The sequence below is a fragment of the Larus michahellis genome, chromosome 1, assembly GCF_964199755.1.
Source record: "Larus michahellis chromosome 1, bLarMic1.1, whole genome shotgun sequence".
Classification (NCBI taxonomy): domain Eukaryota; kingdom Metazoa; phylum Chordata; class Aves; order Charadriiformes; family Laridae; genus Larus; species Larus michahellis.
Genome location: NC_133896.1, coordinates 216,629,080 through 216,651,234, shown reverse-complemented (window position 1 = coordinate 216,651,234; position 22,155 = coordinate 216,629,080). Strand labels below are relative to the sequence as shown.

General features: G+C 44.1%; 1 protein-coding gene across 1 annotated transcript in view; it reads left to right on the top strand.

The window, feature by feature from the left end:
* Positions 1–2,430: 2,430 nt before the first annotated feature.
* Positions 2,431–22,155, top strand: part of GUCY2F (guanylate cyclase 2F, retinal) — a 44,315-nt gene continuing 24,590 nt past the window's right edge. The window contains exons 1-10 of the mRNA XM_074573017.1: positions 2,431–3,169; positions 5,287–5,588; positions 7,358–7,712; positions 12,141–12,225; positions 15,469–15,565; positions 16,367–16,501; positions 17,306–17,386; positions 18,495–18,671; positions 19,518–19,674; positions 21,044–21,193. Of these exons, the coding sequence (XP_074429118.1) occupies positions 2,431–3,169; positions 5,287–5,588; positions 7,358–7,712; positions 12,141–12,225; positions 15,469–15,565; positions 16,367–16,501; positions 17,306–17,386; positions 18,495–18,671; positions 19,518–19,674; positions 21,044–21,193 (2,278 nt within the window). The remainder of the gene's footprint in view (positions 3,170–5,286; positions 5,589–7,357; positions 7,713–12,140; positions 12,226–15,468; positions 15,566–16,366; positions 16,502–17,305; positions 17,387–18,494; positions 18,672–19,517; positions 19,675–21,043; positions 21,194–22,155) is intronic.

Below are 22,155 nucleotides of genomic sequence, written 5' to 3'. Positions count from 1 at the left end.
TCTGCTTTGACTAAAACTTAGTGTCAAATCCTAATGCACTAGCAGCATACAAAGCAAAGTTCTGAGTTTAGACTTGACGTTAGCGTGTCTTTTAGGCACTTTCCAAATGTGAAGCTATTTGGTAATTTCTGATAACTATCTTGAGCTATACCGGTCTTCAATGAAGTATGTATCCAGGAACCTTCCTGGACCTGAGCTGTGCAAGGAAATCAATGAGTAGAAGGAAATTAATGAAACGAATGGCGAGAGCTGCTCTCCCCGCTGCATCTGAAAGACTTTGTGGCTTCCCTCGATCATTAGTCATGAAGAACTGCTTCTGAACACACACCGATCAGATGTGTATAATTTATATGATGTATTTGAAGTTAATACTGCTAAAAGGTTGAATTACAAATAGTTCCCTCTAGACCGCAAGCACTGGTCCTGTGACCTCAGCTAAATTATGGCAAGGGGCTTCCTAGCTAGGACAGGCGTGGAGACATTTGAGGTCTTTCCAGGATGACAGTTCTATTGCCAGGTCCACTGGGGAAGGAAGATGTCTAGTAGTGTGGGGAGGGTTATTGTAGGGCTCAGCTGTAGGGAGATATCGAGAGGACCCAGGGAAATAACCAAGACGGCTTTGATGTAAGTGAAAAAAGCTCAGTGCGTGTCATGATGGGTACAAGGAAGAAACAGGGAAAAGTGGAATGTAACACATCAGCAGGATGGTAAAGCCCAAAATCAAATATTCTGCTTACCCCAAACCTAAAATAGCTCTTGTCTCTGCTGCTTACGGGGCAGAAGAGGAGCTATCCCCACTGAGGCGCAGGGAGACTTAAGGAGCTGTTCTGCAGGGACAGATCCCAGGAGCTAAATCCCACTAATCCAAGGGCAGAGCTTTAAGATGCCATCCCTACAATTACTGAGTTAGATATGAGTACACCTGTGCACTGAGGCAGTTCAGAGTGAAGCAGCCTTGGAGCTCTGCAAGACCTTCATCGAGGAACTAAGGGCTTGTGAGGATGTACCCTAAGTCGTGAAACCTTGGAGGAGAAGGATGGCCTTCACCAAAAGGGACATAGGAAGCTTTTGATACGACGTGGAGCACACCGTCCTAGAGCACACACCAAGTTGGAGTGGCCCATGCAAGCAAGGAGTTGAAGGAGGTGGGCACCCAAGTGCACTTGTGGGGGAGGCTGACCATGCATCTCCTATCCTTGAGGCGAGACCCACATCTGAGGATAGACACTGCCACCGGTGAGAAGCTGCTCCACTGGTGGTTGGGTCCTTCTGGAGGTCTCTCTCCATCAGGCTAGAGGACCTGTGGCTGCTTTTACAGCACACGCTGCATTGCGGGTGCTCTGTGTTGCATGCCGCCGTGGCTGAGGATCCAGGATAAAAATACTTCTCCGGTAATGAACAGGTAAGCTGGTGTCAGGGGGCTGCTATTTTTAGAGCTCAAACCTGCCTGGATCAGCAAATTTTCTAAGCCACGGGGTGACACTGCAGATGGCGGGGAGACTGTTGTGGGTTTGCAATTTCTGTACCTGGCTGTGAAAGGTGAGGTTGTTATTCCCAAAAAAACCCCATGGCTCTTGGTCTTTAACCAGGAATATTTTAAGCCAAGAGTGAACACAAAGCTTTTGCCCTGACAGTTATTTAACAGTTCTTTATCTAAATTCAAATCATAATCCTCCTTTTCCCTCCTTTTGTGATTACCTGTTTATCCACCTTTCATTTTGCCAGATTTAAGAGTCTCTGTCATGAGTTGTCCTTGAAAAACCTTTTCAGAAAGTTTTTAAATCATATGTCCATACACATGATCTCTAACTATATGTATATATATATAGGTCTATATATGTGTGTGTATATTTATGTTTGTGGGGGGTCTGATTCATATTCAAAACTCACCAAGGATTTTGGATTGGCAAAAATTGTTGGCTTATTGTGTTTCACCTTTTTATTTTTTTATACATGTGTTTGTCTGTGTGGTTTGGGAATTATCCTTCTGAAGAACCCAAAACACAGTGTGTCCATAGATTGTGTTTACTGCTGCAAACAAAGCAGACTCACTTTTCGCTACCTGGTTTCAGAATATATTGCAAAGCATTTTGAGATGTTTATATAAGTGTCCATTTAAGGGCTATGGTACGTCTAACTGACACGAGTTGGACGTTCGTCTGTGTGGTGTGGTGCCTTGTGTGGTGCGGTGCCTTGTGTGGTGCGGTGCCTTGTGTGGTGCATGTCCACGTGTCTGTGCAGGGTTTGGGCACCTCATAGACTTGCACCTTGAGAACTGTTGTGTAATTTGGGCTGACTCAGCTGTGTCTACACGCACTGAACAAATACGTATACAGGAAGGCAAGTGTAATCTACTTTTCTTCCAGCAGCTGGTAATGGACTGCCTGGCTTCCTGAAGAACTCGGCGCAGACCCACCCACCTGTAGAACAATGTCATTTCTCCTACTGTGTCCTAAGAGCTTGTTCAGCGTGCTGTTGAGGCACATTAGATTATATCAGTTCAACACTGGAAATTCACCCAAGACGTTTTTCCAGGCTCTCTGGTGTCTGCTGTTGGGAATAATCCTACTTTCCTCTCCAGCACTTTGTTCTGTTTTTAAAATTGGACTGCTCGGCCCCTGGCACTGTGACCCCTTCTTTTCCAAAGCCTTTCCCCACGTGGCTGCCAGGTTAGCAGTGGAACGAATAAGCAAAGATCCTTCCTTAGATCTTGGCCACAGGCTGGATTATGTGGTCCTGCAAGAAGAATGTGAGACATCAAGAGCTTTGGTTAGATTCATTGACTTTGGAAAGCTTTCCTCAGCTTTCGTAGGCCCTTTGAACCCTGGCTTCTGTGAGGTGGCTACACTTTTAGGGGAAAACTGGAATAAAGCCATCTTCTCATGGATGTGCATCAATTATAAACTGGATTCCACCATCCACCACCCTATATTCGTAAGGACCCTGCCCTCTCCAACCGGAGTTTTGTTTACAATAATGAAATATTTTAACTGGGCTCATGTTGGCATCATTGCTTCCAATGAGGATATTTGGATGGACACAGCCAACAAGTTAGCGAGTGCTCTCAGGAACCAGGGGCTTCCTGTAGGCATTGTTACATCTGTGCGTAAAGGAGAAAAAGGCATTGAAGACACCTGGAATGAGATTAAAGCAGTTGCCGGCATTAGAAGTAAGTGCTTTGAGTCTCGTTCTTTTTTTTTTCATTTTCTCCAGGGTAGGACTGCATTGTTATTCAATGGGCATAGTTTAGAGAATGATATTTTGAAGTCATTTAAATCAAGCAGAATTTTATCTCTGACCCTAATGGAGCCAGGGCTTCACGTAAAAGAATGCTGGACATTTTGTATGTGAATGGAGATAGGGCAAAGTAGTCTTCTACAACATGAAAGATTTGGTACAGGTTGTCTGAAAAAATGATATTTAGTATATGGATGTCTGTGCTTGACCCTGTCAAGTGTACAGTGGGGTTTTTATACAAGGTTTTAAATTTATGGTGGTTTGGATTATGGATTATCAAAAATCTCATGCTTCAATGTTGTGTCCTTGCTATGTGTGGTTCAGTGAAGGCATCAGAAATTAAAAACAATGTTATATACCACATACTAAAGGAGTGCAAGGGCCTTTGTTGATGCACAGCACATAATAAAGAATGATCTTTTTTCTTTTGAGAAAATGTGGGGGAATAGTTATGTTTTTCTGGTTCAGAGTCCTGTTAGGAAGTCTGTGATGAAGCTCTGATCCTGGGTGTACACCTCTGCACTCAGCACTGTGAATCCAGATGAGGATGCATTTTACCTAAGACTTCCACTTTTCTGCCAAAGACTAATGATGGTAGCAAGGTGCTATCTAACTTGGAGTTTTATCAATGCTCAAATCTATGCTTGAGACCAAATCCACCCTGAGTGGGTTAATCTCATCACCATCATAGCTCTCCATGTGAGTTAGCGATGATGGGCTCCTTTCATAATCAATGGAGAGAACCAGCTCCTCTTCAAACATGATTAGAATCATAGAATCATAGAATTGCCTAGGTTGTAAGGGACCTGTAAGACCATCAAGTCCATCCATCAACGTAACACTGCTAAAAACACCACTAAACCATGTCCCCCAGCACAACGTCTACACATCTTTTAAATACCTCCAGGGATGGTGCCTCCACCACTTCCCTGGGCAGCCTGTTCCAACGTTTGATAACCCTTCTGGTGAAGAAATTTTTCCTAATATCCACCCTAAACCTCCCCTGGTGCAACCTGAGGCCATTTCCTCTTGTCCTATTGCTTGTTCCTTGGGAGAAGAGACCAACCCCCACCTCTACCCCCTCCTTTCAGGGAGTTGCAGAGAGCGAGAAGGTCTCCCTTCAGCCTTCTTTTCTCCAGGCTGAACAGTCCCAGTTCCCTTAGTGGCTCCTCATAAGAGTCATCTGACAAGCTTATGCTCTCTACTATAGTATGGGATGAATCACTGCCTAGTACCTGTCTCTTTTCTGTAATTCAGAGACCTGAAAATGCTCTTGTTCTCTTCAGCTTCTACTTTGCTAAGGATATTTATTCTCTTAAGGAAGAGACCATATATCCTGCTCCCTCCTGGTTTATTAGCAGGCAGGTCTCCTTTGCACCTTTCCTTCCCATCATTGCCCTACTTTGCTCCTCTCACTTACTGAGTTTTGAAGCGCGGTATTGGATGAAAGATCAGGAGTGATTCCTTTCATGAAGGGCCAGTGAGCACCGTGGAAAGCCTGCAAAACAGATACACCTGTATTTCAGATCTCCTCACAAGACATGGGGACGTTGACCCCATGGCGTTTTGCAGGCAAAGACACAGCATGGACCAGATGTTGAAACACAACACGGTGCCCAACCTAAGATCCATATATATGGTGACAGGTGGGGCTTAGGCACTGCTAATGCCTGTGTGGTGTCTGTCATCTCAGGGCACACAAAGGGAAAGCTCACATCTCTCAGCCCATGGCGGCACAGGACCATGAATTCCTATCATGATAGGAATGAGGTCTGTGCCTCACTTTTGTCAAAATTTCTCTCCATTCATCCTTCTGTATGGCTCCAGGAAAGGGTAATGCTCACAGCCTCTTTAGCTAGATGTTGCAGACCTCCAGAGGTTGAACAAAATGATCGTAGCTCCCAGCTTCCTCAGAACATCACACTGGTGGGGGACCATCAGGGTCTGACCTGACACAGCAGTTCAGACAGCCCTTTTATTAGTGGGAGGGACCAATTTTGTGTTGAAAACCCCACATGGATTAACAACGCTACAATCCTTGTGTTTCAGTTATACTCCTGTGCATGCATTCTGTGCTCATTGGAGGAGAGGAACAGGCCAATTTACTCACAAAAGCTCTGGAAATGGGACTAGCAGATGGAAGATACGTCTTTGTTCCATACGACACTTTGCTATACAGTCTTCCTTACCAAAACAACTCATTCAACATCTTTGATAATAACAGCAAGCTCCAGGAAGCATATGATGCTGTGCTGACAATCACACTGGCGTCTGGAGAAAGGACTTTCTATGATGCATTCAGGGAAGCTAAAGAAAGTGGTGAAATTACCAGGGATTTGGAAGCCAGCCAGGTAAATATTCTTTCTCTTGGGCTTTTCTGAGACCTGGTAGTGGGAGACATGAGACAAACAATAGCTATAGAGAAAGTACAGGCAAAAGACAACCCAGAATGCGTGCTTTTATTTTGAGAAATATATGGTGATAGTTGAATGTGGTTTGCATTGGTTTGGAAAGGATGTTTGTCCTGAATATATGGCAGTCTAACTCAGTTCAACTGTAGGACAATCCTGGAAATTCAGAGAATCATAGAATGGTTTGTATTGCGAGGGACCTTAAAGATCACCCAGTTCCAACCCCCTGCCCTGGACAGGGACACCTCCCACCAAACCAGGTTGCTCCAAGCCCCGTCCAACCTGGCCTTGAACCTTGAACACCTCCCGGGATGGGGCAGCCACAGCTTCTCTGGGCAACCTGGGCCAGGGGCTCACCACCCTCACAGCAAAGATTCTTTTCCTAATATCTAATCTAAATTCAAGAGAAAGGAATTGTCTCTGAGGCTCTCAGATTTGATTTGCTACATGCTAACTGGTGTAGGCCCAAGATGAAGAGGTGTCTCCTAAGGTGGATAAAGTCCGTGGAGTTTCTAAGGCATCAGAATAAGATGTCCACATGCCTGAGAATGTGGGGGGATGTGACAGACAAACAGAATACTGGGTGCTTCTAGAGGGAAATGCTTAGGATCATTGTGGCATTATTCATTTCAACACTATAGTCAAAGTTATTCTTTGTCAGTACAATTATCTAAATGTCACCGGTAGCCTAGAAAAAAAACAAGTCAGTTGCGACCTTGGAAACGTTGCAAGAAAAATTGGGGAATCTGCCATACTGGTAAAGAGATGCTGGATTCAGCTGAGCTAATCTTCAAGTCTCACTATGATCTTTCAAAAAATTATAAGTACTTTTAAGGCATGATTTATCAGATCTGCATGATGTCTGCCTTAGGAGGAGATGAATCATGCCCTGAAAGTATCTATTTCTTTCCCGTCATTATAATGAGAGCCCAAGTTAACTATAATGAGTGTAGGATCTACGTTGTAAGTGTCTATATCTGGTCAACAAATCCCAATAGAGATGTGAATTTCTGTGAGTCCCTACCGCACACATCATTTTATCATGAGTGAATGGCTATATTCTCTCTTCACCTACCAACTGTGAATGACCATGTGATTGCAAAGCCACCATGGGTGTTTTTAGGAGAGGGTACAATTATAGGTTCCTAAGTCAAGTCTGGCACAGAAGGGAGAAATGCACGGAGAAAAGGCTCTGGTACCCCAGAGAATGAATTGCTGTGGCTCTGCTTGGTGGTTTTTACATCTTAGGAATAAAAAGTGTTCTGACAGAGAGAACTGATCCCTGGGGCATGACATTTTCCCTACCTGGGTAGGGAGGCGAACCTCTGGCTTTGATCTTCTGTTTATGGGAGATGTTTTAGCACAGTGTTTTGAGGCAGGCTGTGATAAAATGCCAGCTGAACATCAGGCTCAGGGTCTTGGCTCTTCCCATGATAAAGCAATTTTACTCAGTTTTAAAAATATTTCAAAATTGTATTTTGGGAAGCAGCCATAAGAAAAGACAGATATTCAAAGTCACGCGTATATTGGGTCGATCCATAGCTACCTTCAACCTAAGATTCTTCAAACCCATTGCTCCATGAGCATTAACGCCCAGATGTCTCAGTCCTTGAGTTTACAGCTTAGTCAGTGGGACATCTTTTGCCACAGATCTCAAACCACAGGTTGGCAGCAGTATATCCTGACCTCAATTTCTCCCGTATTTTTAGGTTTCTCCACTTTTTGGAACAATCTATGATGCCATTTACTTCATGGCAATGGCTATAGACAGTGCTCGGAGGAAAGGAGTCAGAATCTCAGGAGCTCACATAGCTGAGCACACAAAAAACTTCAGTTTCCCTGGATTTAGTCACCGGGTAGAGACAGACCACTGTGGGAAGGGGATGAGCAACTATGTGGTACTGGACACAGATGGTGGTGGGAACCAGCTCTTCCCAACCCACTTGCTGGACTTGTCTTCAGACTCTGTGAATTCCCTGGGCCGGGACATCCACTTTCCCAGCGGAGCTCCACCCAAGCCAGACTCCAGTTGTTGGTTTGACCCAGATGTTCTCTGCAATGGAGGTAAGAAAGACTAAAAAAAACCCAGGGTCAAGTGGCATTGGGTCCATGCTTCTTTTTTATTTCATCTTTTACTCCAAGGGAGAGCGCCCCAAAGAAAAAAACCCTAAACTCCAGAAATTCATATAAATATGAACAGTCATCATGCTGCTTGTAATGGGAGTCCTATACAGAGATCCCACAATTGATCCACAAGACTCTTTCATCGCTTTTTAGTTCAATAAGGTTGTTGCCACTGTTGTGTGCTGGAAAGAGTTTTCCAGGTCTAACAGTCAACATTTGCATATTTTGATAGCAACCAATAAATGCCAGAGGCTCCAGCCAACACTGTGTCCCTGTCCTTCTGAGGGAGAGGGCACTAAGAGGATTTGCACTGAAGACAGCCTAAGAGAGCTGCGCAACAGCAGATGCTCTCGCCATCTCTCCTGGTTAAACCCAGCTTCTTTACCCAGTTAGCTATGCAGCTTTAAGGATCATCAGTGCTCACCTCATCAAGAAAAGATGATAATCATTACTCAAAATAATTTGAGTTACTGTAGACAACAGAGGTGGTAATCGAAGACTTGGGGGCGGAGGTATCTATCTGTGCCGCTTCCCAGGTCTGTGAGACTGGGCATTGCCTTTACTTATTGTTTTTAATTTACCACAACTGTGGTGGAGTTTTAAAGTCCACAGGGAAGCCAAAATCTCAGGGTAGGATACTTAGTCTCCACTTGACATATTTACTTATACTACCAAGCATTTACTCCTACTGCTCCAGGATATGACTTAAACAGACAAAATTAACCACATCTACAGAATATTTCATTCAACAGCTGAGAAAAACATTCCCCTTGGCTCAGCCATAGCTGGTTTAAATCAGTGTCGCTCCATGGAAATTGGAGATATACTGACCTTACAGCAGCTGGCAAGCTATAGAAGAGACAAGTATAATGCTATCATATATCTAATTTTGCACTGCCATTAGGAACAGCGTAGCAATTTAGCATCCCATTGCAGTCTATGGAAAAATCCCACTGATTTTTAGAGAGATGAGATTTTATGTTCGCACCTTTACGAAAGCATAAAGCTTGAGGCATTTGTCAGTGAAGCAGTTAATTATTATTATTGCTAATATTTCAGAGACTGAATTTTATGACTAGAGTTAAATTCAGGCCTCGGTCTGGCTTTTGTATGGAGTTAGGGTTGGAGAAGGGTTGGATGTGAAGCTGCCAGGCTGCTGTGGTTCCTGACCCCAGGTCCACCAGGAGTGGGGCTCAGTGGGTGCTCCTAGTACGCACGCACGCACACAGAATGCAGACACTGACACACTAACACGTACAGGAGAACAATGTGTTTACAGGCACCTCTACTCACAGCCAGCATTGCCAAATCACGGGACGACACAAACAACCTGATGCTCTTCTTATGCACCACCTAATCAGGTTCCTGCACACACACAAATGCATCCTCTGGTAGGTGGTCCAGACCTGTAATTCCCCCATAGCCAGCTCTCAAACCCTCTGGCGTCTGCAGGACTAGTCTCCAGATTTGTGCTCTCTCATGGGCTGTAGATGTCAGGACTTCTTATCTTACCTGTTGATTAGGTTGACATGAAGCCTACAAATGTCATACACAGACAGAGAGCACACTCACCCAGGAAAAAAAAATTTAGGAATAGGGGTTAGGAAGAAGGTAGGACAGATGGTGATGACCAGGAGGAGGGTTTGGCTGGAAAAATGCGCAACATGACTATATGTGACCAGCATCTCCATCCAGTATCCCACACTTGAGCCTCCCCAACTCAACCATATTCCTCCCTTTCCCCATTTTTTCCCTTCCTCTAAACAACCAATAAGAAGTTTCATATACTCCCCTAGTCCCCTTAAAGCATCCCCTAATGAGTTTAACAGAATCCCACAAGTATCCTCAAGCATGCTGGAAGTTTGCTCTTTCCCATGAGCCCGCGATAACCTTGTTTTCACTTCTGATTAGTTATAAAGCTCTGGTGGAGGTTTCTCAAGGCTTTGCATCGTTCCTGCAATGGCCCATCCATGAGCGACATGGGCGCTCTGGTCTTTGGTATTGCTTTCACTATCTCCTATTCCTTAGGGTTTGTTTATCTGGGTGTTTATTTTCCTCTTCTCTTGTCCTTTTACTGTCTCTTGTCACCCCAGTGAATTTTGTGCTCCAACCAGTTCTTTCTCTCAGCTTATCAGATGCTGCTTCAGTGAATTAAATTATATTTGGATGTTTTCCAGCTGTGGAAGAGTTCTCATGTCATGACGGGTAACAGTGCCCATACTTTGAGCAAATCATATGATCACGGACAGGCCCTTTGCTATTCCTCAGTTTTCTGGTAACACGTTCAAGTACCACATTGCCTTAGAGTCCTCTAAAGTATGGTCAAGCACTTGTGGGTTATAAAATGTAATGGCAATAAGCAAAAGAATTTATCTGAGACTCTTTCTCAAAGAAGATTTTTCAGACATCAGAGACTTTGGGGGCTACCTGAGGAAGCTCAGGGGATGGTGCCAGTAAAAAAGCCCCAACCTTGATTGAATACAGAAGAAAGCATTAACAAACTCCACATTATCCCTACCATATTGTGGTCTGGGTTACAGATTCTCTCTGGAAATGTTAGAAGGCCATGCAGAGATGTGAGATGGGCATTTCATACCCCTACACTTCATCACTAGTTTGTTCAGGAGGCATTTTACACTTTGTCCAGCAAGAGAACCAACCCATGCCCCTATGACTGGGCTATTCAAAGCTCATTCTCTCTTCAGTAGCAAGTTTCCCAGCAGGTGTCCAGGGATCCAGAGCATTAGGTCTTCTACAAGTCTGCCTCTAAGCTGATCCAGTCCCTCCTTTTCCATGGATCTAGCATTGTGGAAGACCTTTATGAGATGTGTTCTGGCTTCACACTCACCCTTCCGAAGGGAAACACCTCTTCGGCAGCTCCCTTGACTCCTAGGGATGAACATATGAATATCAGGCTGCTGTCACCTGCTCTTACAGGAACACCAACACTCTGATTTTGTCTTTGCATGAAGAACAAACTCTGGCCTCCAGGCCAGGTTGCTGTGACCCTGCTCATTCCTGTATTCAAGTTGAGCCCCTCCTGAAGAAAGCTGTCTGTGTCTCCATTGCACTTTCTTTAGTGGAGCGAAACCTTGGTCTACACCCACACTGTCTGTGAGGTGGAGAAATGGGTGTGAAGTATCAACTCTATTGCACCTGAATTTCTTCTCAGATGGAGGCATACAGGGCTAGTTCCAGGCTGAAGCATGAAAGTGGAGTGACTTCTTATATAGAATCATAGTACCATAAAATCATAGAAAGGTTTGTGTTGGAAAGAACCTTTCAAGGTCATCAAGTCCAACCCCCTTACCATGGGCAGGGACATCTTTCACTAGACCCAGTTGCTCAAAGCCCCGTCCAACCTGACCTTGAATGTTTCCAGGTATGGGACATCTCCCACCTCTCTGGGCAACCTGTTTCTGTGTATGCGTGAGAACAATCAGGGACCAGGACCCTGGGCTGAAGCAGAAAGTAAGTCCAAACCTGGCAGGAAAATTTCAGCTAAAATGCTCTGTCTATTCCTGAAAAGAATGTTAATTTTCAAAAATTCCTGCAGCTTTCACTGGGAAGCTCTTGGTCTCAGTGCTTGCAAAATGGCCTGTGATTCAGATGCAGGAGTGACTTAAAGTCATGAACCTTTTATCAACCCTAATTTCTCCATGCTTGTTTTTGTTTAAGGATCTTTGAACACAGACAGAATAAAATAGAGTAAACAGAAGACAGAAGAGGCAGAGACAGCAAACACTTCCCACTGGAATTTAGCTCATGCACTCATGTCAGCTTTCCTTACCTCTATAGCAAAGACAGACATTCGTGAGCAAAATATGTGTCTCCAGTATTTTCTGTTGATGGGCCCATTGAGGAAGACATCAGCCTTCCTTTCAGTGTTAGAAATCTGTAGCAGGGAATGAAAAATCCCAGATGGGCTGGTGACTCACTCTGGCCGTCACTTTGGTACCACATGATAAAGCTTTTTCAGTGTTTCAGTTCCTGGAGAGAAGAGGGTGAAATGTTCAAAAGTTACGAACTTTGCAGAAGCTGCCTCTAAAACTGAATTCTTCCCTGCAAGTCCAGTCTTTATTTACTTGAAGAAAAAAAAAATATTTTTCCACTCAATGAGGGCTCTAGATCTGTTAGGGAAAAAAAGTGCATGGAAATAAATAATTAAAGTAGTTACAGTCTCATGTAAATAAAGTCAGTAATATTTGTGTATTCACAAATTAATATCACATAAAAATTGACTTCTAGCGTTCTCCTGGCTGAATATTTGACTTTGTAGTCTAATGGTCTGATACTGATATTTTCAATAGTATTGCCTAAATCAAAGGGATTTTCTAATTCACTGATTCTTTCCCCCTCTCCACACAGGGATTGAGCCTACAGTCATGATTTTGGGAGTAATGCTGATATTTGCCCTGGTGCTTTGTGCTGTGGGCCTGACTTCTCTCATCAGGTGAGAATCACAGTACGTATTTGATTGGGTGCCACTTTTCGCCTCTGTGGGAGACTTGTATTTTAACCAGCAGTTTGGACCATGGGAACACAGAGCAGGTTTGACTGTGGCCTCTGCTCTCCATCCACATGTCTCTTCACTTTATGAAGTGATAGTGGCTTAAGCACTATGGGCATTGGTTCTGCAGTTCTCATGAAGAGCCATTTTACCCTTAATCCAGTCCAGGTTTGGAAGAACATTGCCACCTGCTGCTGGAATGATTAGCTGGATGATGGCTCTGAAGCATTAGGAAGGTGACTATAACTTTGGAAGTGCAAAGTGTGCCATACAAACCAACAATAGAATCTGCTTTAAGAACATCAGGGTGGAGGCTAAGTGAGCTGCCATGCTAAACGGTTTTTTTCTTATTCCAGCACATTCTTTCCTGGATTTCTGTCCCTACTGTAATCATGTTTCCAATGAAACACCTAGGCTGACCCTCTTTACTTTCTTCAAGTACTAAAGAGAAAGAGAGACAGTATCTCTGGAGAGGGTTCAGAGCAATGAATTAGGATACCTCTTTATTACCAATCTGATTCACTCCCTGTTTTGAACTGGAGTCCATCTCCCTGGTCATTCACGTGGCATAGAGATTGGTTTGGGCATGGGATCTTCGGAGCAAATGAAGTGGTCTGCTGGGGAAGGGACAGTTTCCAACAATCGCGTAGGTCACACTTGTGTCCCGACTCTATAACCAAGGTGGACATGAGCCAGCATGGACTGGTTGGTCCACGAGCTATGGGTACCTCTTTAGCAAGGACACTATGGCCATAACCTAAAGTAACATGCTCCAAACTGGACCCTGGAGTAATCTGTCTCTCATTAGTGATGTCTACATGGTGCATGACTGAAATTAGAGTGAAATTAGAGTGAAATTAGAAGCCATATTTAATCAGCAGCAATGAATTCAGCAGAGCAGGGTTCCTGGATTTTCCCATCCAGCTTTGCCTCTCAAATCATCCCAAAACATGTTTTCTCTCCATTCCTGAATCATCCCTCCAAACCCAGATGATATAAGGCCACCCAGAAAGCAACACCCCAAACAGTTCCCCTGCTTATAACACACAGCTGTTCCTGATACCTTATAATTGCAGGCACTGAGGAGGTCGCCTCCATCCACCCGCACTTTAAAGCCCTCGTCTATTCCTTGGCCACCGACCTCAACAATTACGTAAATAAAAGACAGTCTTACTGCCTACTCTACTTGTAAGCTGTTCCACAAGTACCAGACTGTGCTTGGGAAGGCTCAGTCATGAGTGAAGATGTATGGCCATCTGTAAGGGAAAAGAAAAAGTCTAGCATGACTCAGGCAATGATTTATGTAAGGGAGGGGCATGTCTGGAACTAAATTTAAACCACAGCGTCGTCTGAGTTCAAACGTGGGAGCTCTGGTCTTAGCTCTGCCAGGGATCTGCTCCATGGCTTTAAACAAGTCACTCCGCTCTCCGTGCTTTGCTTTCAGCAGAGGAGTGCTTTCCTCCATGCTTGGGGGAGAGGATGCGATTGACCAAACAAGGTTTTCAGGAGGGCAGGTGAAAGGTACCTAAATGATGAGATTTTTGCATGCACCTGGGTTGGGTGGCTTGGGGCAAGTGGTTAGAGAAAGATTATAAAAAATCATCTCAGGTGATTATGACCAAGGTCATATGGCCAAGGCTCCCTCTGAACTCCAAAAAGCTGTCTGTGCTCTTCTAAAATGCCCGGAGTGGTACATGCAACGGAAATCATGGTGATCTATAGATATTTTGCGAAGTGGATTCCTGCTATAGTACAGTTAGAAAAAGGCACCCTATTGCCCACTTCATCAGGCAAAGTCTTAGATGTGTGCAGAGACATCTGCTGTAGTGTAAACAAAGTTCATTAAACAAATAAAGCAACACTGAGGGCAGCGAGGGAGCTTTTCTTTCTTTTCTCTGTTCCTGCTTGATGAGTTTTTGACTGTCTAATAGATATAGTGTGCTTTGTGCTCAGTGCTAGACCTTGACGTCTATTGAAATAGTGGGTTCAAAATGATGGGGTATGACTTCTGCCTCTTCCCTAAGTCCCTAAAATGGCCATGTGGTGGGTACTAGTGTCAGATGAATCCCAGCTGAAAACTAACAATGAAATGCCGGAATGTTTCGTATTGATTTACATGAAGTGGACATAAGCCTGTTTGAACTGTCCCATGAACACGTAGTCCTTGACAGTGCACCGTTTCTTGTTGTGGTCTCTTCTGCCTTGTAAATTCAAGAGAAGTTGAGCCAGTAGCAGGATGCAGTCAAGGAACAGATAGTCTCTTTGCCGGTCTGACGACTATACCGAATTTCCTCTCTCACCCGTGGCAATTCTTCAAGTCTGGTAGCCTATCAAGGAGTGCAGAGAGTCATCCCTTGGAAAATGGGCAGCAGCATCCTGTGAAGATGCCAGAAACGCATTTGTCCTGTGTTACACAGTGCATGATAGATATCCCATCTGGCTCAAGTCCTGGAAGAAGTAGCTTTAAATCAGCACGGTCTTCTTGTTCTAATTACTCCTGACCAAGAGGAGCAGCACTGGCTCAGCAATACTGCTTCCAAGACCTCCACGCTGCATTGCACTGTCACACATGCCAAACTGCTCATTCCCTGCAGCTTTTCCCTCTGTACGAGCTTGCAGTCATTACAAGGTGGCATCTTGCTGTGTGCTTTGTACTGCACCATGCTACAATATGGAGATTCAGCCAGTAAATTTTGATGGTGACTTTTGCCCAGGCAGCTTTTATAAATTATCCATGGTTTGCTTTCAGTCCCTAGGAAAGGCTGGTGTGCCTGAGAGCTCATCAGCCAGACTGGCTGGTCTATTAAAACCTATTATTTTCTCCTAATGCAGAATGATTTGGCGTATGAAAAATAAACCCAAGCAAAACAAAGTATGCATTACATAGATGTCCAATTCATATTTGCAGCCAGATTGACTCAAGATGTCTATTTGTGATGAGACCCTTAGAGATTAAAGCTTTTGTTGACTGTGAATTGGTTGAGCCTTGCTGTTTGACTCAGGGGATATCAGTTCAAGACACGACATCATGGTTTGTCTACTGCTTTCAACCACGTCCATCCCTACTGCTTCACCGCGTGCTGCACTTTCCTAATACTGCAGGGAAGCCAGACGTGGGCGACTTGAAGGTGGTGTAAACTGGTTACCTGCCTAATAATGATAACTGTGACTCTCCAAATCTCTCAGGCATAGTATCTTGAACAGCCAGCTATTCAAGGGACCTAACAAGATAATACTGACCTTGGATGACCTCGTCTTCATCAACCCAGAACTGCATAAAAAGGTAAGTCCTTCCACTCTTGAAAGTAATGCGGTGAGACACTCAAAGATAGGTTTGCTTTGGGTATTTTCATACCCATGAAGCTCTGGGAAGGTCATTCACTTCTCCGTATCTCATTTTCCCCCGCATATCAAAAAATTTCCCGTACGCTGAGTGTTTTTGAGGCTCAGATTAGATGCACATGCATTGTCAAAGCTGTTATGATGATGTAAAATAGTACCCTTGGTTGTGTGTATTTTAACATCCAAGGCTTATTCTTTGTTCTTGACGTTAGATGGCATAGCATAGTTCATGTCCATATAGCTAAACCATCTTACCTTCTAAAATAAAGCCTCTGCATCCAAACTGCCTATTGGGAACCGTTCCTGTCCTGTGCTGGCTCCTGTCCAGAGCTGGGGATCTCCTGAGGGAGTGTTATTTGGTACAGGCCAGAGCCATGCCCGGGACCATGCCAACGATACGGACTGCTGCGGAGCAATCCCTTTGCTGAGGTCACTGGCACAGATACAGGCTTCTTGTCTATGCCAGAGGAGACATTTCCCTGTGCCCTGCTCAGAGAGACACCTGACTCCTCTGGTGTCTCCCCTGAGCCACGGCATTTCCATCACCTAGAGTGCCGCTGTAGTGTTTCAAGGTATTACACAAGGTCAACCTCATGAGCCTTTTAGAGGCATTCAGAGAGGTGAGATGAGAAGTTTGGGAGGTTGCTAGCATGGGTGAAATGTACGGCCTGAGGCAGAGCTGGAGTGGAGGTTTGCATCCAGAGGTGGTAATTGTCTTGCACCCGCTTTTGTTGCCTTCCAGAGACTGACCTTGGACAGTCTGACTGATGCAAACAGCGTAGCAGCAGATGGCAGAAGCTTGAAATCTGTAACCCGCTCCTTTTCCTTGAAAAGTGCAGCTGCCACCCATGAAACCTCCAATGTGGGTTTGTATGAGGTAGGTTGGGACCTCATGCAGCCTTCTCCCACTGCTTCAGTTGAGGTCTCAGGATGTGCATACTGCTGACAGACCTCGAGGGTGAAAATAAGTTACTCCCAAGCATGGACCTACCGGTGCTTAAGGTGACTCCACCCCAAACCTCACTCCAACACTTGGAGTCATGTTGGGTGGTGCTATTTGACATCCTTATGTGGTGTTGCCAGGTTTGGTCCCTGTTAGAGATGTCCTGAAGGCACTGTGAAGAACCTTTCTCACAAGATAGAGCCTTTAGGTGGTGACATGTCTAATAAGGACCTTTCTTACAAGACAGGATCCAAATACAAAGGATAAAGGCTATCAAATTCCCCCGTGTGCCAATAGGACTGTATGGAGTTTAAGCAGAGGCAGGGGCCAATAAAAAACACACCATCCATCAGTTCTTTCCTAAAACCACAGCTTTTTGAAAAAATGGCATGATGATTCTCACCGACAGAAGCAAAATAAACTGGATCATTAATGCCAGAGAAAAGCTCTGGACAGAGTTACTTGCCTTTTGAATTAAGTTATCATTGTTTATCAGATACTAATACACCTTCCAGGTATGAATTTCTGATCCAGGTGAAGGTCCCGTCTCACCCCAATTTTTTAGGGATTCCACTGGATATTCTTATTTGGGTGCAATATAGAAAAAATCTACCACCACGAACACTGAAAATCCCCAGCCACTTTCAAAGTCGAGGATCTGGAATTCAGACCCAGCTCCCAATGTTGGCTGTTGCTCAGAGACTTGCTCTATCATTCACCCTCCTGTATTGTGGACAGGGAGACTGGGTGTGGCTGAAAAAATTTGAGATGGGAGCCGTTCACAATCTGCGGCAAAGCTCCACCGGCATCTTGAGGAAGGTAGGAACAGGGGATGGCTGGGTATGTGGAGGGAAGGTTGCTTGGGGGACCTTTGTGACTGCAGCGTATTTTTATCCTCCTTGTCTCCTGTTTATCATGGAATCACAGAATGGTTTGGGTTGGAAGGGACCTGAAAGATCATCTGGTTCCAACCTCCTTGCCATGGTCAGGGACACCTCCCACTGGACCCAGTTGCTCAAATCATGGCTGTCACTGAGTCATACCCAGTGAAATCTGTTGGAATGGACCATGCGCGGTTGCATCTGGCAAACTTACCAATGACCCATGTGTCAGAGTCAGCAGCTTGCAAAACCCCAGCCTGGACCTGACACTTCAAAGCTGGTGCAGTGCTGAATGTATGACGAGTCCTCTAAGTGGCCTTGTCTAGAAAGGCAGGGTGGTTTGGAGGAGATCATCCCTGCCTGTGTCAGGGCAGGGTGATGCACTGGGCGCTATTTTCATGTGCTATTTGTTGACAATGTGGCACAGACACGGTTGTGCATTTCTCTAGGATTTGCTTTGTGTCTCCAGCTAAGATTCCTGTTAGAAGTTTACTTTTAGCCGTCCATTTTATTATTATTATTAAATGATGAGCAAACACATTTATTTTCCAAATTCAGGGCCATTAGTTGTTGGCAGCTACTGCTAACATAGGAGTGGCATTTTTATGCGTATAACAAATTTACCAGGGCATGTCTCCAAAGCCACCACTGATGGATAACTTTGGATCCTCCAGGCATGGTATTCCTTTCCAGATCACACTAGAGCTGGAGCAAGACTCCACATGCTGAACTCATTTTACCCCCGTGAAGCCATTTTGTCCTAGTGAAAGATCCAATACAGCTTGTCTAAATAAAACCAAATTTCTGTTCAGTTTGCTTTTCCTATCTTGCTTTCTTTGTCTTAACAGATAGACTAAGAAAAGCAAAGTTAGAAAAGAGTGTAGTATCGCTGAAAGTAAGCAGCAAAGAGATTGTTTGCTCCCCAATCCTTGTGTGAAAGACTGTTTGGAAGTACAGGAATGTTAAGGACATCTAATGATATAGAGAAGCTGCTGAGCAGATGTCTGGCTGACTTGTTCTCGCTGTGATTCACTGTCTTGTTTCAGATGAAAGATCTGCGTCATGAAAATGTGAATCTGTTCCTGGGCTTTTTCTCTGACTGTGGCATCTTTGCCATCGTGACAGAGTACTGCTCCCGAGGAAGCCTGGAGGACTTGCTGAGAAACGAAGATATGAAACTGGATTGGATGTTCAAGTCCTCTCTCGTGATGGATCTAATTAAAGTAAATCCATTGCTCCTGCTGAGGCATGACCTGCATGTGACTTTTATATTCACATAGCTATTTCATCCAGAACTTTGGGATTTTTGTAGTAATGCAGGGAAAACCAATGTGAATGCAATTATACTGGTATACGCAGACATCTTATTCCTGATTTGTTAACATCCGAGAGAGGCACTATTCAGGGTAAAAGGACTACATCCACTCAGCAGGATGAGACGTTAAAACTACATTATCAGGCCAGAACTGATCACTTAGAACAATGACTTTGGTGGCAAATTCTTACTTTCCAAAGGTCCTTTCTTGTCATAAATCAGAAATGAATCCAGCATAGAACCAAACCGTAGCCATCCCCTGTCACGGTATGGCTATGTTTAAGGTCACTTTAGAAGAGTGTTCATGATCCAATCATGTCCCATGGTGAACAACCAATCTGGGACAAGTGGCCTACAGAGGACAGACTGCCAGAGCCATTCTTACAGCCCATGGTCCACCTTCTGATCCTCCTTGAGTGAGCTGGGTAAGGGCATCCAGCTCTTAATGGCTTGCCTTGATTGGGTACCACTTGTGTCCACCTTGTCTAAAAGTACAACTTCTGAGTGCAATGAGTCCTAGGGTTACAGAGGGAGGCATCAGACTGTTACTTTAGGGTGCAGATAGCCCAATTCCTATTCCTAATCCATTTCTGAACTTTTCCCGTAGTTTCTTGGGTTGATCAGCACTGCATTTCACATAGAGTTAATGCTGTATTTGATGCTATCCGCGGTGACAATTTGGCTTGGTGTCTCTGAATGCTGACAGATAACATAATTCTTAAGGAACAGCCTCAATCTTTTCTGTTTTTCATAGGGAATTAGATATTTACATCACCGAGATTTCGCCCATGGACGTCTCAAGTCTCGTAACTGTGTTGTGGATGGCCGGTTTGTGCTGAAGATCACTGACTATGGTTATAATGAGCTCTTAGAAGCACAGAAATGCCCGTATGTTCAGCCACCCCCAGAAGGTAGGTGTCATAAGGAAATATTTTTTTAGAAATATTTGTCTATTGATTTAATAGATGCTTGTCCTAACGCAATTGCAGGCCAGTGGTCACAGAAGGATATATGTGCTCAGTCTCAAAATTTCTCATTGCCTGTATACAATGCATTGTTACAGGAAAGGATAACCAAAGTTTTTTCAGACTTCCCGAAAGTGAAATGAATAGCAGAGTGTCATGGTAAGTAAAAAAGATTTTATTGTAAGCAATGACAGACCTTAAAGTTGTAGTAGACGGAGAAGAATTTAAGTGCCCCTGAAATCTGATCAAACCTGAATTTCTGTGACCAGTGGAACTGGCTTCACATCTTTAGCCCCAACCCTATATTTGAAATTTTAGGTTAACCCAAACGCCTTGTTTGGTAAAACTAAGCCATCTGAAACACAGGATGGTACAGGTCTTTTTGAAATAGGTCTTCTACATGCCAATCACCAAAGGCTGCCACATGACATTCCCACCACTTAGGGACAGCATCTCTTGGGACCAGGTTTGGAGACTTTGGCAGGATTTCTTTCACCTGGCCATTGCCTTGGGGTTCCTCTGGTATCCCAGTTTATCCTTCAAACTTCAAACAAATTCATTCAAGTAGTATGTAGTGTTTTGATCCCTCTGTCACAGGATTCGATTCCTACACACTTCCAATGTCTCAGATAGGGCAGTTGCCAGAAGACCTTCTTCTCCTCCCTTACGAAAGTTATATGTATTGCAGTGTCTGAAATGTTCCTTATTCCCATTACTCAGAATACACAGTTACCAGGGTAACAACATCCCAGTTTGAAGAAGATTCATTTCTTGATGAGGCTGGGTATGTTTTACAACTGTGTCTTGCATCACTTGAACTATCGGATTACAAAGACTGGTGATGCTTCAGACTGACACAGACTGCTTTTACGGAAACTACGTTCATTTAAGAAGAACTACAGAAAGTATTTTATTAACTGTTGCTTTGTAAAATAGTGACAGTAACAAGAAATCCAGGCTTCAGTGACAATATTTTGTCTGATTGACATTGTCAAACAAAAAAGGGTGTTAAATCTTTCGTCAACAGTGAGAAGACTTCTTATGTTGAAGTTCAGGGTTGGTGTTACAGGATATATGTTGTTGGTATGACATTTTTTTAACATTTTTTTAAAAGGTAGAGTGAAATTTGGAAAATTCAAAATTTTTGTCAGGATGGAAGTTTAATATTTCTAACACATCACAAGAAAAAAAAGACTGAGTAATGAAGTACTTTCCAACCTTTCCTCAAATGACCGAAATGAAGTGTTCATTTAAGCACTTCATTTGCAATAGTCTGAGCTCAAGTGTAAGAAGCATGATGCTCTTAATTTTTTAGAATTGCTCTGGACGGCTCCTGAGCTACTGAGGGACCCGGACATGTGCAGGAAAGGCACGTTCAAAGGGGACATTTACAGCTTTGCAATCATCCTACAAGAAGTGGTTGTTCGGGGTCCACCATACTGCATGTCAGAACTCTCAGCTGAAGGTAGGCAACTATTTCAGTACAATTTTAAGGCTTTACACAGAGTGCTCATAAAATGTCTGGCCAAGCCCCTTGGGTAGAACATTAGTATGGATATAATGTTCCAATCTCATGACCTTTCTCAGTGACAAAAGACTGTTTTCAACAAAACATACGAAATAAACATCGAAATGTGCAGTTCTGATCTCAGCCACAGTACGAGACCCATCACTGCTATCAATGGGGTTGGGGATCTGCGTCCCCCTGAAGAGGTTTCAGAGCTGGCCGGCACTGCTGCATCTCCAGTTCCCTGTCCAGATTTTGACTCTTCATCACAGTGTGGGGTGAAGTCTGATGGCAGAATTTCCCATAGCTTGGAAACTCCTTTGCTTCCCACTCATCGGCCCTTTTTTGTTTCCCTTGCTATCATCATATTTTGTCCATCTGCCCATCTGTTTTTCCTTAATTACTTCCCCATTTAAAGAGGCTGTCTCATCAGCAAAGATCAAAGTGATACATCCTGACCCTGCTGGCTTATATATAAGGTGGTTTGTAACAGAAATAGCAAATAGGTGAACTCCTTAGGAACTGCTCATGGTGCAACTCTCATTAGTTCAAGCCATGTTGTGCATGCATAGGAAGAGCAAACACACTGCAGTCAGGGTCAGGTCACAAGCATGTGAACAGGGAGGGAGGGAGAAAAAGCAAAAAAAGAGCTGGTTTCAGTGAAAGCCCGTTCTCAACATATTTTAAGCTGGACAGTCACCAAGTGGGGCATGGCCATTCAGTAACTGCCAGTTCAGTGCCTGAAAAAATGGGTCTCTGACCTTGTTGTGCACCAAACTGCTGCAACAACGCAATGACAATGAACACGATGTAACCCACCCTGTCATTCAGAGCTGGACCTATGATGTAGCCTATGATGTAATTATCAGGTGTCCCCCTACCTAGTCCCCATAGGAAACCTCCAGCAAATGTTACACATA